This window comes from Atta cephalotes, assembly GCF_000143395.1.
Source record: "Atta cephalotes unplaced genomic scaffold scaffold00008, whole genome shotgun sequence".
NCBI classification, from domain to species: domain Eukaryota; kingdom Metazoa; phylum Arthropoda; class Insecta; order Hymenoptera; family Formicidae; genus Atta; species Atta cephalotes.
The window spans coordinates 4525989-4545460 of NW_012130072.1; the positions used below are offsets into that span (position 1 = coordinate 4525989).

The following is a 19472-nucleotide window of genomic DNA, read 5'->3' on the forward strand; positions in this document are numbered from 1 at the left end:
TATTATATATAATAAATAATCAGACTTAATATAAATAGAACTTATTGTAGAACAAGTCGAAATGGTTTCCAATCGGAATCATTTCGTTTTTACTAAAAAAAAAAAAATAATAATAGAAATCATAGGAATAACTAAATAATTCCATATATGTATAATATGAGGAAAGATATTTCATTTCTCTAAAACAATCCCATAAAGATAATTCAAAAAGCAAAAATAAAGTCATTCTCAAATGAATGAATAAAGAATTTATAATAAATTAATATATGATCGAATGTTTTGGCTTTACTAATTATAAATTTGCTTAGCATAAGACAATAAATAATTTTAGGAATAGAAAATTGAAACAGAATCATAAAAACTCATGAAAGTGATAAAATATATATCCATTACTATTATTATTGTATTAAACTAATAATTATATGTATAATTGTATAACTTCGAAGCGAATGATAAATCACCAGCTCTAGTACTGAACATACTCATCGGTTGCACATTCCTGTAAACTCATGCGCTCATTGGGCGCTTTCGCAGCGAATCGTTGCCGAGCTGGAGAATAACCGCCGTTTCAAATTAAAATAACCGATTCAGCGAGTCGAATCAGATAGGGACGTGGACCAGCAACGTGTAGTATCGCGCAGTGTTTGGCGCGATTGAGCACGATTGAGTGCGGTCCGTACTGGTTCGCATTGTTTTGCTCTCGCGTAAGCGAGAGGTACAACCGAACGAAATAACGATAACAGAACAGAAGAACAGTGCAACGGTTGGTTTATAACGCGTAATTTTTATCCACGACTGTCTAGCAACAATCCCGCGCGAATCCGTTGACTCGGTACGGCAAGAAAATCGCGCGCGCTCGCGCGAGTAACGACGAGGATGTCCTTCTCCAAGGCAAGGATACAACGGTTCAACGAATTTGGCAGTAAGTTGTTATAGCGATTAACAAGTACATGCTGTAAGCTGATCTATTCAGCCTCTTGTTGATTAGTACCTGCATCCTTAATTAATAGTAGCAGCTTCCTACTTTTCGTTCGTCTCTATGCTTAAGTTTGGTTTTTGTTCTTTTATTAGATTGCACTAGAATTCTTGTTTTTGCCAATCAAACATATGTCTATCTCACTTTAAGTTCTAAAAGTGTACGTTAGTTCACGCACAAAAGACTGATTATTTGTTGTTAAGTTTTTTTGTTGATGACTGCTGAGAAACAAATGTATTCGTACTTTGATCTGGATCGGTGTTGTGTGGTAATTTTTAATTTTTTCAAAGTTTCTGATGAAATTCGCCGAGGCTTATCTTGTGCATTGACTCCGTGACTTATCTCTCTTTATCATTTTATTTTGATGATTGTAACTTCTCCGATATAAAGAAGACGAATGCTATTAAGATTGGAGCTGCGTTTAGCGCTGCTATTTTATGTCTAATGAACGATAAAGAAAGAAATTATAAGCTTACAGCGCGTGTTTACTACAGTCTAAAGCTCGGTAGCATATCAACGTTAGTTTGATTTTAAACGAAGCTTAAAATTCTCTATCTCTTCCTCTCTTTCAAAGAGAGAAACTAAGAGTTTTAAATCTCGCTTAAAGTACGTTAGTGTAATCGGACCTAAAATCTTTAAGTGAATTGTCACTTGTCACAGAAGAATGAAATCTCAATCTTCTTAAATATTGAAAATTAAGTCATTCTTTTTGAAGTGAGACTCCAAAGAATTTAGAGAGTATATGCCTGTTGTCGGAAAGTTGATATTCTCCCGATTTAATCACGTATCTTGAAATGAGATGAAAATTATAAAGATGAGCAAATTCACTAGATGCTGACGAATTAAATTATAAATATTCCAGTAAATTTTACTTTTATAATTTTCACCTCGTTTCAAGGTATTGCAATCGAATTCGCGACATGTGATGACGTTTTGATGATCTTTCTTTTTTCTTTACGAGCGCGTTTTTCTTTACATATCGATATGTCTAATTAGTTATATATATATATATATATAAATATATATATACAATCTATTGTATCTATTGTTATTAATAATGTGTGAAATTTTTGAGTACAGAATAGTTTTTACTATAATGAAATTGAATTAAGTATACGTTAATTACATTAACGATTTGATAGGACAAGTTATTGCAACGAATTTTCATAAAACGAACTGAAAATTCAATAGGATTTGTTCTATAATATAATATTTTTTAAATTATTCTGCATATTCATAAGTGTATGTAACTGCATTATGGCGGGAAAATCTTAACGTTGAACGTGAAGCTTTAACCGTCTTCCATCGTGTCTTATATCGTCTATTCTTTATGGTATTCTCGATAAATTTCATCTTTTCATCATTGTAAGATTTATTGTGAATCAATTTTTTTTCATTTTAAAATGAAATTCCAGAGGAATTCATATTATTTTATTACAATTTTTTATATTTTATATACTCTTATCATTTAAATGAAAATAATGTATCATAATTAAGAAATAAATAATTTCCTAATTATGACATATAAATAAATAAGTAAATAAATATATATATATTTATTTTAAATATATATAAATTTTAATGTAATACAAATATTTTAAATTTTCAAAATTTACTTAATTTAGACAATCTTTCATATTTTATATTTAAAATTTAGAAGACAGGAGAGATATTTTTTATAGTATGTTAATTTACAAAAATAATTATTACTGCACGTCTTGTAATTGTAATTAATGAAGAGAGTACAAAATTAACGAGAAAATCTTACGAAATGTCAAGTTTTAATTTAAATGAAACTTGTATATTATATTTATATTTATATTTTACATAAATAGATGAATTTAGAAAATATCAGCAGCGGCAAATAAATAATTTAGGGATGAAATCACTTTTTAATTGTAGTTTTCAACTTTTTTGATTATATATACTTCAAAAACTATTCGAAGTATCAAGAAGTGTCTAATGCAAAAGTTTTATAAAATTATTTTTATTTATCTACACTTATATTTTTTAAATAAATTTTTTCAAAATATTCGTTTTTAAAAATATTTTTTTCAAAATATTGACGTAACTAAAGAAGTAATTTTATTATAAAACTTTTGTATTAGAAACTTTTGATTAAATAATTTTTAATATATAACAAAAAAAGCTGAAAACTTTATACATAAGAAGTTATTTCACTCCTTAGAATCGTTTATTTGCGGCTAATGTTTTCTAAATTTATCTATTTATGTAAGCTAAATAAATAAATAAAATTTCATTAAAATCAGAATTTAACACTTCATTCCTTTGTAAGATGCAAAAGAAATAAAAAAGAAATATAAAATCCAATCTTACAGTCATATCTCACAATATGAATATTAGAAGTAGATATACATTTATACTTTCTATATTACTTTTATCGATTGTGAATATATTTTATCTAGTTTTGACAAATCGTATTGAATGCTCTTTGGTATTTTCTGATGTACGATGATCGTCAAGACCACGCGATCGCTAATTCGTTTTATCCTTTAGTAACAATCTGTTTTGTGATTGTTGTTATTATTCTTGTCACTTTTCGCTCTTTGTAGCTCCTGTTGTATGTAGCTATTCTCAAGTAAAAAGTAGACAGCACAATATTTTATTCGTTATTCCTTATATGTTATCTTTATATATCGCTGTGTCTGGCCTTTAAATTTCTCATATATTGATTCTCTCCCTTTCCTTCGTCATAGAAGAAAGCGCGCGGTAGACAATAAAAGAAGACATTTTATCGTGTATGGACGCAATGGGGAACGTTACCGGCTACACCTGGTTATTCTACGACCCCATAGAGATATGTCCCTTGCATTCAGAACAGCTGTCTTTCCCATTTGCGCCTGCTTCTCCCTGTGCACGATACGTTGCGCCAAAAGGAAGTCTCATTTAACGCTGTCTTTCTTCTCTTTTGTTGTTGCAGCGTCTTACGCTGGTGTATCGCTGATATATTACGCAATATTTAAGAACAAGCTATATTTAAATCTTCGTATCTTGTAGGGCATAATTGAATTAAAACGCATAAGAATAATTTGTCCTGATCATTAATCTGTTCATCTTAACATGAGAACTTGTTATAGGATTTATCCATTTTAATCACATTCAAGACTATTAAATCAAAAATAAATCCGATCTGCTTATTATATTAGGGAAAAAGTTCGTGGCGTTTTTTTAATGTCATCTAATGGGAAAAATGTCACGAACTTTTTCCCATACCTAATATAAAGTTGTTTCTTTGTTTAATTTGATTTTTTATATATATAATATATATTCTTAAAAAAAAAAAACTTTTGTTTTGAATGATAAAAATAATGAGTTTTTCTAAAATTTGTAATTAGTATATTTTAAGATTATCAAGAAATATACTTTATTAAAGATAACCATTATTTAAAAGGAAGAAAGTAAAACATCTGCAAATATATATAGTATATTACGATACTAATAATTACGATCAAAAAAAAAGAATTAAATTTTTGTGTATTATTTTAATTTGCTAATGTATGCATTTCGCAGGTGATGCACCTCCACCAGGCTTTTATGATCCGAAATTCGACAATAAAGTGAAAGGAGCTATTATTGAGAAGTCCGATAGGTTTTTAGATAATAAAAGCATAAGTAGCGCAGAATGCAATGCATCAGTTGCATCAATAAAGAGTAGTGCCACGGCTCCTATTTTCCGAGTGGTAAGAATGGTCACAAATTTTGTTATCTCTTATGAATTATAACTGTAATATCTAAGAAATAAAAAAAAGATCTGAAGAAAAGATGAAATTATATTATTATTGAAAAATAATGAATTATAAAATTCTGAATTGTGTATTATTAATTATGTTTTAAATTAAAATTAAATTTATAAAAACACAGTTAGTCACATTGTTTTATGATTAAGTAGCATGATAGTATAGAATATATTTAAATAGAAATATATGTGTATGTACATATATAAAATGTACGTTCTTGAAAAAATATTATTACATTAAAATATATTATTAATAATATAAAAAAATTACAAAAATTATAAAATATATTTTTACATAGCCTCAACCGCCACCGAAGCGGTTAATTACAAAATCAACGGGATCAAATTATCCCAAATTAAAAACTCCGCAACCTTTAACCAAAAATCAAAATATGAAATATGAATCTAATCAGCAACTTGCGGATCTCCAAGTAGAATGTTTGAACAAGGATAAGACTATACAGGAACATGAAAAACACATCGAGGATATGAAAGATGAGATACGGAAATTAGAAACCGAATTGGAGGAATTGCGTAAGAAACAAGATGAAATAGAAACACAACATATGAAAGATATAGAAACAATGGTTAATATAATATCTTTAAATAGAAATTTATTATTAACTAGAATCCAGTACACTGTATTTACAAAATATTTTTAATTTGCAGGCTAAGTTACAACAGGATGTAATAAATAGTCATGATGATAAACATCAAGTAGAAATGCAGACATTTCGCTCTCAATTATTAGAAATGACTAAGGAAAAAGAACGAGAGATTTCATCGCGAAAAGCAATGGAAAAGGAACTCAGAAGTCGTGCAACCGAACTATCAAAAGGAATAACAACATTAGAAGCTGAATTGAATGCCAAAAAAGAAGAGAACAGAATAAAGGTAAATTAAATTACTTTATTTTAGGAGTGTGAAATGGATTGCTGTATTAAGAAAAAACTTTTTTTTATTTCGTTTTGTTTACCAGATTGAAGCTCTTGAAACGCATATTGAAGAATTATTAAATAAATTGGAAATAGTGAAACGAGATCGCGATATCGAAATAGAATTATTACAAAAAGAAAAATGTCAACTCGATGTCTACGTCACAAATTTAACTCAAGAACGATCTAATCTTGAATCTACATTAGAAATAAAACAGAATGAAATTTCAAAACTTGAAGCTGAATTATCTGCTCTGCAACGCAAATCACAAGAACTTAAAGAGCAATATGGAGAACTTGCCGACAGTTATGTTCATAAAATTTCCGATTTTACTAATAAACATGAGGAAGAAATTAAACATTTGAAAAACGACTTTTTAAAAGAAAAAGAAGAACTCTTAATGCAAAATGAAGTTTATAAGGAATGTGCATCAAACATGGAAACCAAGGCAAATAACATAGAAGAAATAAACTGTTCTCTCGCAGAAGAATTGAAAAATCTTCAAAATATTCATACAGACGTGCGTAATCTCTGTAAATATGCAATTTTACTATTATGTATTATATATTTGTATATATACTTGTATACAAATACATTTTTGTGTAAATGTACAAGTAAGACACTTAAACAAAATGATAATAATCAGAAAATTTCGAATAGAACAACTTTTGCTAAGTAACCTATTACATCTGGCAACATTTCTTTAAGGTGTTATGTTTTTTTTGTTTCATCAGCACTGGATATGTGCCTTGATTTTTTTTTTATAGAAATATGTCAAAGTTTTTACGATCAAGTGATTATTGACGTCCGAAATAAGTTCAATAAACAATAAACAATAAACATATTGACATGGTTTATAACATTCTCTGTTTTTCCAAGGCGTGTGTCAATGCACTACAAATATGTAATGCTTATAATAAGATTGTTTGCCACTTTTTAACATTTATTGTAATGAAACAAAAATAAACAAAATTAAAAAATACGATTTTTTATTTTTCCTTTACTTTATAAAAATTAAGCAACATGTAACAAAGTTAAAAACTGACTCCTAATGTTTTAGGAAAATGCCGAACATTGGTTACTTAAAAATTATTCAACCAATTTATCACTTTTTTTAAATTTTGTGGAACCACTTGGTGTATTTTTTAATTTCTTTTTGTTTTTTAGGTGTCTCAACGTTTACAAGAAGCTCAAAATGAACTAAAGCTTTCAAATGAAAGACATAATACTATGATGGAAAAGTATAAAAAAGATTTTATTGATATGACAAATACACACGCTGAAAACAAATTAAAATTGGAGAAAGTATTAGAGGATGCCGCAGATGAATATTTTAGGGAAATAGAAAATGTACGATGATATATATATATATATATATCGTTTGCTTTAATTGTATTACACATATGCGTGCGCACACACATTTTTATAATTCATTTTTCTTTACAATAATTTATATATATATATATATATATATATATATATATATATATATATGTAAATTTTTATATATATATATATATTTTATACAGATTAAGAAGATAAAAGATGAAGAAATAGAGGAATTAAAACGAACTTCTGGTAAAAAAATCGAAGAGGAAACTGAACAGATAATAAAGCATGCTCAGAAAATGATCGAACAAATGGAAGCTGATAAACGAGATACACTAATAGCATGTCGCACTGAGAGCACGGAACAGGTGAAAAAAACAATTATTGAGTGCGACGCGAAAGTAAGCAGATTACACGTGCGTAGAATGCCAAACATCACTGACTAATCATTCGTTTTCGTTAACTTTAACTGTGAATATCAAGATAATATACATCTTATAAATTGTTATAAAATGTAATTCTTATTTTGTAGAGATTTTTCTGTAAATACTGTATTTTTTTCTCTTTTTCTATGTGTGCTCCTTGTGATGTTTGAAAAAAATGTTTATTATAATAGAAAAGCGTATTCATAGATATTAAAATAGAATTTTTCTTTAGGTCAATGCCATGGTTGAAGAAGCACGAAATACTGTAGAAGAGGAGATGCGATTTGCTAACGATAACTATAAAAGATGTTTGCTTCGTATGGAAGTAGAGCGTGCTGCATTAGACGAAAAACTTTCTCAAAGAGATATTGAAATTACAAAACTTTCCACGACACTCGAGGAACTAAGATCATCCGTGGAAACACAGGTGATTATCACGATGCTAATGTTAGTAACATTATTCATAATATAATATTATTATATCATAAATTGTGATTGTTAGGCAAGTTTTAGTCAAAGTTTGCAAACTGAGTTGGATAAAGCAGAAAGTGAATTGGCGGAGAAGAAACAAGAATTGAGAGCTTTAAAGGATCACATTAGAACAGAAGCGGCCGAAATGGTTGCTAGAAAGAAAAGGTTGATATCAACAAATTTGATTTTCATAATGTTAAAACTTTTATCTACATATTGTATTTTGCTGAGCGATTACTTTAATTATTTTTAATATTTAGATTTGAACTAATTATGGCTGAAAATCAAGCATCTGTTGCTGCGCTTACTAATCGGTTGGCTCAAAGCAACGCTGAAGTGGAAAGATTACAATATGAAATCAAACGTGGTGAAGACTGCATACGCGAACATAAAGAACTGCTTACTGCGATGCGTTCCAATTCGCAATTGGTGCACGAACAAGTTAATTCTTTCATGAAAGACTTAGATGCTCACAGAGATCTAGTAGATCAACATCAGTCTGGTAATATATCTCAATTTGATTCGTTAAAGTCTATCTTTGAGACAAAAATACAAAATCTAAAACAGAATGCCGCAAAAGAAATTACAAGACTTGAAGATGATTCCAAATTGAAAACTATATTAAATAATGAGGTAATACGTTTGTTTTTGAAATTATTTTGATATTACATTTTGTAATTTATGAAAATATTTGCATTTTTCTAAAAATTGATTTTTTAATTTGATTTTAATTTTTTTGTCGTGTTTCCATTGTAGTTAAGAATACAACTTGAAGAAATGACTAAAAGTATCAGTGAGGCACAAAGTGCATTACTAGTATTAGAAGAACAAAATGATGCTAGAGAAATTGATATTTCACGAATGCAGCTAGAAAATAATAAAATTTTGGATCAATTAGAAAGTAGTGAGAAAGCGTTAGAAGAAAATAAACGATTACTTCAAAATCAAGCAAAACAACATAAAATTATTACAAATGAAGTAAGTTTACATATAATGTTAAATTAAATTGTAAATGAATCATTGGTCATTATTAATGATACATTATTAATGTAAATATGAAATATTCATAGGCAAATTCTCGAATAGAAGAACTTTCCGAAAAAGCTAAACAATTTGAAGAAATAGAAAAAACTGCAAAGGTAATATTATTTTAATCAATAGAACTTATTGTTACATTGAAATTAAATTATAAATAAACAGTCAGAAAATAATAATGTCTTTTATTACAGGAAACCACTTTATTATTAGAGCAAGAACGAATCAAATGGAAATCTTCGGAAAATGAACTTATTCAGCAACTTAAAGAGGAAATAACACGACGAGAAGAAGCTGAAGAGTAAGTTTAATATAGTACATTTTTTATTACGAATTTGAAAAATAAAAAAAACTTTTATTTTTTGTAGAGAGATCAAGAAATTAGTAACAATGAATGAAGTTCTTAAGAAGGAATACAAAGAAGTTATTGAAAAATATGCTGACGTAATTGGTCATCAGAATCCTAAACAAAGAATCAAACATGTTATTCGACTAAAAGACAAGAACTATGAACTGGAACAGGTGTGTGGTATCATCCCGCTTTTTGCAATTTTTGTGATATCTTCTTTGGCTTTTTGCTTTTTTTCTGTACGATATTTTTAAAGGAATTGTCATATTTTTAATAGATATGGTTAAAAAATTTATAAATATATCTGTATATAATTTTATAATTTGGGCACTCAGATAGGCTTAATAAGTGATGCGATTGTTGTTGTACAATTGTGAAATTTTGGTTTTTTATGTATTTAATTATGTAAATAATGTTGAAGTCTCTATTTGTGCTCTCCATTTTGTGAAGTTTCAGAAATAAACATTTTATTCTTTTATTCTAGTGATTGTGATCTTCGCCTTTTTGTGAATCAATTGTAATCTCATAAAGTAATGTTTCTTTATATTATTCTCCTGCTATTATATTTTCATATGATTACAATATAATAAGAAATTGAATTAAAGACAATGCGAAAATAAGATTATTTCGCGCATGTGTCATTAAGTTAAAAACAAAGACTAAGGAGAAATTTTATACTAAAGAGAATGTTTGATTCTAAATAACTTTACAAAGAGGAGATTTGACTGTACATTATTTTTCTAATTATATTTTATAGAATGGATTTTATAGAAATAAATATTTTTGTCTTTAAGCAAATCTAAATTGCGTTTTTATTTATCCAATGAAGTTCATGATTATTATAAATAAGTATCACATTTATATTTTTATACATTTTTTCTTTTTATATTTCTGACTGAAAATGATTTTTTTAGGAATTGCTAACCAAGACCAGATTAGTGGAACAACAACAAAAGACCATAGAAAAATTGAAAGCAGAAGAAAAGCGATCTCATTGGAAAGGCAAGGAAAATGTAGGAATGGTACATTCAACTCCTATTTCTTCTCCTCATAAAACGTTGACGCCATTGAGGGATCGAAACGATTAATCTCAAGCAATAGTTCAATAGCCTGTCTTCTTAAATTATTAGTTTAGATTACAAATATTCAATTTGAATAATCGTGCTCAAATAATTTTCTAAAGAATGGAAAAATGGTTACTGCTAAATATTAGGGGAAAATCGCTGATATTTATATATCTTTTGAAGAGACACTTCCTTATAACTCGGATGGGAAAACTTCCCCTTTTCAAAAAAACTTGCGCTACGTGTTTATGTCTTGCTAAACAGGATGAAAAAACATTTTGTAAAATAAAAAGATTCTAGAAATTATTATATACATTCACTTATAGATATTTTGTATAAATGACTTCTATGAAAGAAAAAAAATAGGAATACGTCGCATTACTGCCTGACTTATTTTGTTGATCTTTTTTGTTTATCTTATGAAAAGGTTAATTACTGAAAAATTACAAACAATATAAAATTTATGCTATCTGATAAAAGATACTTCGTGATAAGTTTGTACTCATGTTCTAAAGTTTTTATTTAAAAAATTTAGAATATTATATAATTCAAAATGATTGGTATCGGCGATCTTCTTCTAATTTTATCTGTAAAAAAGGGACATCTTTAAAAAAATGTATATTTTTTATAAAAAGTTACAAAATTTATTGTGTTGATTTTGCCATATACACTTCAAGTGTAAACTAAAGCAGATATGCCATAGACAACATATTACGAAAGAAACATTTGTAATGTATTTTACATTTCATGTAGTTCGTATGATAACATGACATTAAGTATATTGTAATTTATGCGCGGCTATTATCTAGACGAATTATTATTGCTTATATAAAGACTTGCTATAATATTCCTTTTATATGATAATTTTAATAAATGTCCTATCCAAATTACTTTTGTATGTGTGACATATTGATATAATTTTATATATTATAACTCTGGTACAATTTTTATTTACTACAATTTTATAAAAAAGCTGATTATTCTTGTTATAAAAATAGTGAATGTCTTAAATTTATAGAATTTAAGCAAGATGTAGAATAAATTTCTTTCAATCTCAAACCATCTATAAACACTTCACAACTATCGAGAAATTTAACAAAATGGATTATATATAGATAATAGTTCACGTAATAGGAATCGAAATATTTTACGTGCACATATAAACCATTAATTATAATATTTTATGTAGCAATGTTATTTGCAAGAGATTATGACAAATCCCATTAAAGTTATCAACAATTTATCCACGTGATTGAACTTTATTATGCTTGGTCGTGTGCTCGCAGTCGCCATGGTATATGCTCGTACAATATTATACATTCCATCCGTGGTAGAGCTCTCGACATCCTTAATCACTGTAGATATTGCTCTCTGAACTCCTTTCCAAGGTCAATAACTAAATGAATTTTAAACATTCCCGACAACTTTCATGATCTAATTAGTTTCCACCTTATCAATGTCTCGTCTATTTATCGCTAACAACGGTTGCCCAGCTGCCCTCTAAAAACCAACGTTTCCGTGTCAAGCTGCGAGACCTAAATAGTTCCAGTCTGTGACAAAACCCGGCGGATGTAATTTGCGGGGCAGGAATGGAAACTTTGGGATACGAATTCGCCGTATCGCACTGTAATTCGGATTTTATGCTTCGCGTGATCCTGTCGCGTTAGATTAGTCGCACCCCAACGCAGTCGACACATCGAAATGAATTCAGATGAATATGATATCATCTTTATTTTCAAATGCAAAGCATATCTAATGACTCATTAACTCTTTAATCCTTTAATTTGTACAATTGATTTTTATAAATTCTGATATCGTGATAAACTAAATGAGATTGCAAAGAAGAGCGAATTAATACATATCGATTACATGTAAGAGGAACTGCTTTTTCTATTGCTGTAATTAATAAAATTAATTAATAATAAATTTAAATAATAAATTTAAATAATTAAGTGAGAAGAATAAATTACTAAGAAAATTTTGAACACAAAATCTGATTTATTTATTGTGAATTGTAAATTGTAAATTGAAAGAAATTTATGCGTTAAGAACAACTTTTATATTTATTTTTTGTAATTGCAAAAATGTTTATTAATCTCAATCCTTATAATTTCTTGAAATTCTAAGAAATGCACATATTTATTATTTTTTATTATTAAAATTGTGTTGATAATAACACAATAATAACAATATTAACATTAACTATAATTAATTATAATTATTTATTACTATTTATCTGTTTTTTATTACTAAAATAAAATTGTGAATTTAAACATAAAAAATTAAGATAAATAAAAAGAAAGTTAAGTAGAATAGATAAAGAAATTAAATACAAAAATACTACAAAAAATACATTGAATTTAATCCCTCTTTGCAAATTTTTGAAAAAAGAAGAATATCTTGACTGTAGATAAAATTAGAATCATGTATCATACGAGGAACGTTCTAAGATAGTTCGCGAAAACACTTCAAGAGAGCACTAGTATTCACATTTTGAAAGCATATAAAATATTCCACATTGCAACCTAGATTTAAAACACTGCATTGGTCTGTATATGATTTCTTATTGTATTATATTAATATAACATATATTATATTTTTAGAAATTTACGTTTACAAATATAATAAAATATTAATCGTCATGGATATTGCTTGATAATACTATTATCGACGAAATCGCGAATTTAAATAAAGTTACGTTAATAAAGAAAATTAATGTAATAGTAAATAATAAATAAACAAAAGTGTAAATCGAAAAAAATCGGTAACTGCCTAGATGCGGGGCGGTTTCTTAAACTCCTCGAGACACGTAATTCGTTCACGTAATTCGACTAAAATCACCGACCAGAGAATTTTCAATTTACCGAGAATTCTTCGGCAGCGCGCATCGTTCACGAATTGTTCTTCGATCCGTGATTATTGTGCGGAAATCGACGTCAAGACGTGACCCCGCTTTCGCAATCAGCTCTATTCTCTGTGGCTTGTTTCCGGAAGGAGAGCTCTACCTGTTCCGTGTCGTTTAAAAACGACACGCACCCCTGCGAACGGCGAAAGGGGTGAGAGCGAGCAGCGGCGAGCAGCGGTTGGCTAGTGCTGCAAAGATTTCTGCAGAAAAATTACCGGTTATTGCCATCGTGGCACAGCGTATGCACAACGCGATGCGATACCGAAGGTCCTTTGAAGGGGAAGATTGGGGATTGACGTGCTCGCGAGAGCCTCCTCTGGCTAGCTGGCCGGAAGGGATATGAGCGTGAGAGAGCTTTCCCCGGAGCTGCGATAATTACCCCCAATGGTCAGCAGGAAAGCGAGTCCCACTGCCTTTGGACGTGTTGTATACCAGGTCCCCGCATTCTTCCAGTCCTCGCATTAAGTCATGCGGATTAACGGATACCTCCCTGATTCTCCTTATTGAAACCTATGTTACATTTCCACCCGTCGATAGTGCGCCCGACGGCGTGTCCGCATACGTGATTTTCTTGACAGATCCGATTTGTGCACGAGAACGTCCTCTTCAATCGAATTCCGTTCTTCTATGTGCATATAACTCTCGTTGGTCCGCTGTTTCGATTAAACATTGCATACAAGGAAGATGCAATGATTTGCGATACTCTTTAGTCATGTGGAGAGATATATCGATAGAAATAATTAAATGCAAGAACGAACTATTTGTGATATAAAATATCTACGATAATAGATACTACTTATAAAGCCGGTTCACAAATATTTGCACATAATAATTGCAAATTTAGAGAGTCATTTTTGTTAATGGCCAATTTTGTACAAACAAGTTTTTACAAAAAGAATAGATATATATATATATATATATATATATATATATATATATATGTGTGTGTGTGTTGTCATATTTATAAGGTTAATAAATATATTTAATATATTTTACACAAGAAAGAATAATTATTTCCTATCTAACAATATTGACGAATGGTATTAAAAATGAATCCCATACAGTTGTGATAATTTTCAATAAGATTTAGAAAAGTGTGAAATAAAAAAATTTAACTGGGTTTTTAATTTACAATTTTAAATTCGCGTTCGGTTACTACAGTTATAAATATTAATTGTTGTGCGTCATTAATAATGTTGTGCTACAAATAAATTGCTTGCTAATTGTATCTTAAATTGAATATCCTAACTATTAATTATCAATATTTCTTCAAATAAATTTGCTAGATCGCGTGCAGCATGCGTCATGGAAGATGATGATCCAGCGATGCGATGGCGGACGTTCCAGGCATTATACAGGAAAGAGATCGAGAGCGTGTAGAAACTCCGGTGCAAATCCTATTCTGTATTAAGTATTAGTCGCATCTTGCGAATGCAAAGGAGACCCAAGTAATCCCGCACGTGTGACGCTGTAATTAAATATTTGTGCTAGACGGGGAGGAGCGGCTCTTCCGACATAAGTTTGCGCGCCGTCTAATTAAAGAGGCAATTAACTTAATCGCTCTGCGCTCTTCGTTACGTGCGCGTCCGTGATTCGCGAATTTTTTCCGCTCTGTTCGAAAAGCTATGGAAATTTCATACGGAATCGCACGCTATTTAATTATTTATTGGGACGAAGCATATACTTATGGATTTTCTGCAGATTTTTGATAAATAAAACAATAACTATTAATAATCAACATTATAACAGTAAAAGATTCCTGACAAATCAATTCATTTAGATTATATTAGATTTGATAGAGATTATCTATTTTATTAGGTTCTTTATTATGAATCAATTATTTTCATAAATTATTGGATCGTCATATTTTCCTTACAGAAATCTGATATTGGCCAATTTAATACTGAAAGGCACTAATTAATTATTCATTTTAAGTATTAAAAACACTATTCAGTGCTTTTAGTACTCCAAATAAATGATTAATTATGTTTTTAGTAATAAATTGGCCAATATTAGATTTCTGTAAGGAAAGAATGACCCAATAATTTATGAAAATTGTTTTAACAAATTTTAATAGAAAAGATCTATCAGATTCTAATATAATCTAAAAGAAATTAGTTTATCAGAAAACTTTTCCTTATTATTTTTATGATATATTGATTATTAATAAATTAATCTGATTAACCTTTAGAACACATGATTTTCTGATTTTTTTACTATATGATGGATCATTCATGTTCCGAGTTAATTTTTACAAATTTTACAAGTATACAAAAATTATTAAGTAATTTTATAATTTTTACATACGTCTTTAGAAAGTATTTATATTAATTGTATATTATTAAAAAAGAAAATAATAAATTATTTAGCCAAGTGCTCGTATTTTGAAGAAAAGGAATGCGCAGGACATGAATAATCCAATTGTGTACAACAAGAGTTAATTATTCAACAGAGTATATTAAGTGTTTTAAAGATTATTAAATTTTCATTTAATAAATAAAAGAAAGTAGATTATTTATTTAAATTATATAACTTTAAAAGTTATTTATTGTTTTTCTTGCCATCTCACTCAAAATTTATTCTTCGTGATTATATTTCATTCAGTATCTATGTTCCAAATTAAAGAAGACTACAAGTCACTGTTATCAATAATTATTAATAATTATGACATTTTTTCAAATGCATTGTGTAACAGATAATTATTATCATTATTTAAAAACTACTGAGATAATATGAAAATGTATACTATCACTAAATACTAAATTATAAATTTTTTTATATACGTAAGTAGATATCTCTCCTTCTTTTTCTCTCGTTTCCTTCCTTTCTCTTTTTCTTTTTTATTTCTCTCTCTCCTCCCCTCCCCTTTTTCTCTCTCTGTTTACACAAATATCTGCAGCGACAACGATATAGATTGCCGTAACATTAATTGCTTCATTGTTATATGTGTAGAATTGGACTTGTTAAGTGACTTTTTGGCAGCAATCCAATCATTTTTACAGTATTTATCATGAGTGTCTCGTAAACTAGTATCCGATGCTGGAATACGATAAACGATAAATATGATTGAAGAATACTCGTTTTGCAGCAGACAATTAGATCGCAGGGTATATATTCACTCAAGAGATTAACAATAAAACATAAACAATATTTCGTAAACTCGTATTTTGATGAAATATGCGCTTTTCTTCAGTAGTTCTCAATTTTTCTCTTTGTATATGTATGTGTATTGGATTTTGCATGTAACATGTCATTTTTACAACAATGAGGAAAATTTATAACATTGAGGAAATTAACTGTACATTTAACGGAAATAATTTCCGCCGAGTTTAAAAAATCAATAATATATTACCAATAATTCTTTTGCATTGCCATATATGCATACGTTAATATCGATTATTATTTTCATATTAACGTGTTTCGTATTAATAAACAGTTATTTCTTAAATTATTAAATTAAATGAAATTATAGAAAACTCGTTAAATTATCGAATTTTCCAGATAAATAAATTTTCCAATTACATATCTCTGAAATGCGTGTAAGAATTTTACTTAAACTAAATACAATTTTAATAAAGAGATACATATATTTATTGTAGTGATTTATTACAAGTGATTTATTACACAAAAAAATAAAATAATAAATAAAATAGATAAATAAATATATAAAAAAATGTCGGATGAAGTTCAACCTGTCAGAATTCGATGCAACTTCGACACAACGCGTTACAAACTTGTAATGCAGGTAAAGGGTGGACGCAAGAACGCAATACAAAAGCGAAGGGAGATCGTACGACGGGATACGGGAAGAAAATCAAAGCGTATTAAGGAGGCGTGGAAGGCAACATAATGGGTTTCGTGAGGGAAAGAAAGAGAAAGGGAGAGCCGTAGAAGTCGAGCGGCAGCTTCGTGACTGCGCGACTCAGATCGTGACTCATTCGTGACCGGGATTGGGATCTGACCTCGTCGTGGTCGTCGTACATGGTCTAACCATTACGTTAAATCCCGAACGGTAGCCAAAAAGAGACGATAAGGAGAAAGAAAAGATTGGCCAATGCGCCACTTAGCTGGCCGAAATTACCACGATAGATTCCTCTTCACCCTCTGGCTGTTTTCTCCTAGCTCAATCATTTTTATTCTGTTACACCGAATATTATTCTCTCTCTTTCTCGCTTCTCGAATGTAGACAGCTAAAGTGTATTTGTAGAGCAAAGTGGCCGTGTACGATCGGCACGCTCTCGCTCGATTACACTACTTTGCCGAGAGAGCCTAAATTTTCTCAATAATTTTCGCATACGACACGCGACATCGCGAACGGGAAATGGGAGCTACTATACTACTAATTAGGGCAACACGCAAAGTCAGATCGCGATCAAGTTTGTCTTTTTTGGCATTACTATGAAGAGATAGGTATTCGGTATTCGAAATTATACGTTGTAGGAAAATATCGGATTGTTACAAATAATGCAAAAAGAAGCTGATACATTTCTTTCTTTCTATACCTTTTTCTTCAAGCCTACAAGTGATCCTTAGACTATGCTCTAGAAATCTCGACATTAATTATAATAGACCTAACGAAAATCGACTTCAAAGAATCTGCCGTTAGAATTACAGTCCAAGATTCTCGGATATCTTATGTATACACATACATTTTTTGACCTTAATTTTGGGAGAGTTTCGTTTTGAGAAGTTTTTGTGATCGCTCTGTCAGTTAATAGAATTTTATAATTTAGAGAAAATTTCACATTTTGTAATTATATATTTAACTGATGATATTCGGATTAATTATATAATTTCTACTGAAGGAGAAGACAAATGTAGGTCAGCTTTTTTTTTCCGTGTTCAGTAATTCTTTAAATGTATTTTATATAGTATATATATAATGTAAGGAAACAAGTAATAAAGTTTAATTATAAGTCCGAGGTATAAAACTGTTGTATTAACTAGGTCACCATTTACAAACTCGCGAATTTGTAGAAAGGCGAAGAAGAAAAATCGCGTGCAAAAATCCGGTTGGAAGGGTGTAGTAATATGTCACTCAGACTCATGGCTTTGATCCAAAATAGACCGTACAACAGGCGTGTAACATTAATTTGCAAGTAGATTAAATGCATTTTCGTACCGACGACGGACGTATGAAGCCACTCGTGCCTGCTTTCACGTATTTCCAGAGTCCAGGTCGCTCACCGGCCATTATTAATCGGACGATATTACGAGAGTACGTGCGCGAGGTACATCGGCTGCTCTCGTATTCCAGATTTAATATTTCATCCCGCAGATCTTTAAACCGTCCCAATTGGAAAGCGGTGTATCGTTCTCGCGCGATATGGAGAATACAGGATGTATAATTTTCTCGAATCTATCTTTGTTCAATTCAGGTTAATCTGCGGTCGTGACCCGCGCACATTCGCATGATTAAGTAGTTAATTCGCTGCTACTCGCGAAATCGAGTCGGTGTGGATGTAACTTTTTAAATTCGGAGGACATAAATCTCCTGGAATGAGAATATGATCCCATGATGCAAATAAGACAGAAAATTAGTGAGATTTCTTTAGATTCATTTCTGTGTTGATGAGATACGGGAAAATGAATCCAATTATAATAAATACATTTATGATTTAATAAATTTAATTAAATAAATTAACGGGACAAATTCTTTTTATTTGAATCAGCTTTAATAATAATTTATTTTAATAAACTTTAAGTATTTTAAGAATTTTGAAATATTTTTTTAAAAAAGAACTTTAATTTATATAATTTATATAATTTATAATTAAATGTGTTTTAATGATTTTAAAAAATATATGTTTGATTGCTATCAGTAGTTATATTTTAATATAGAAATGTAAAAGATTGAAATAATAAAAAAATGTGTTTTCGAAATAAATCGTATAAAAATTGACATTAACACGTTGATCAATTTAAACAGAAATGAATTTATCTAATATCTAACATTTTTTAACGTATTTATATAATATAAAGTTATTATCGAAGTTATACAATAATAACTAAATGATCAAAAACTAAATGATCATTTATATTATTAAATATTATATGATATTAAACATTATAGTAGCCCGTTTTTCTTTACGAGTAAATATATTTAAAGTTACTGATATTCAGCATCGCAAGTTATTATTATTATTCAATATTATATATTTTATAATATTTAATAATATATACAAATTAGATTAGTTTATTGCAATGCATAACATATATTAAAGA

The 19472-nt window shown here is 29.2% G+C and overlaps 1 protein-coding gene across 1 annotated transcript; it reads left to right on the forward strand.

The window, feature by feature from the left end:
- The first annotated feature begins 876 nt into the window (after positions 1 to 876).
- LOC105627264 (hyaluronan mediated motility receptor-like) lies at positions 877 to 10366 on the forward strand. The gene is made up of 15 exons (XM_012208551.1): positions 877 to 922; positions 4508 to 4677; positions 5033 to 5320; positions 5403 to 5627; positions 5713 to 6189; positions 6837 to 7019; positions 7199 to 7399; positions 7656 to 7850; positions 7926 to 8059; positions 8155 to 8527; positions 8651 to 8872; positions 8965 to 9033; positions 9124 to 9230; positions 9298 to 9451; positions 10193 to 10366. The coding sequence occupies exons 1-15, from the start codon at positions 877 to 879 to the stop codon at positions 10364 to 10366; spliced, it is 3018 nt and encodes a 1005-aa protein (XP_012063941.1).
- The last annotated feature ends 9106 nt before the right edge of the window (positions 10367 to 19472 follow it).

Excerpts from the sequence above, each read along its gene's own strand:
- LOC105627264 (XM_012208551.1), top strand. The coding sequence starts at position 877 with ATGTCCTTCTCCAAGGCAAGGATACAACGGTTCAACGAATTTGGCA. Across the intron at positions 4,678-5,032 it reads CGGCTCCTATTTTCCGAGTG|CCTCAACCGCCACCGAAGCG; the intron begins GTAAGAATGGTC and ends ATTTTTACATAG. Across the intron at positions 9,034-9,123 it reads AAATAGAAAAAACTGCAAAG|GAAACCACTTTATTATTAGA; the intron begins GTAATATTATTT and ends CTTTTATTACAG.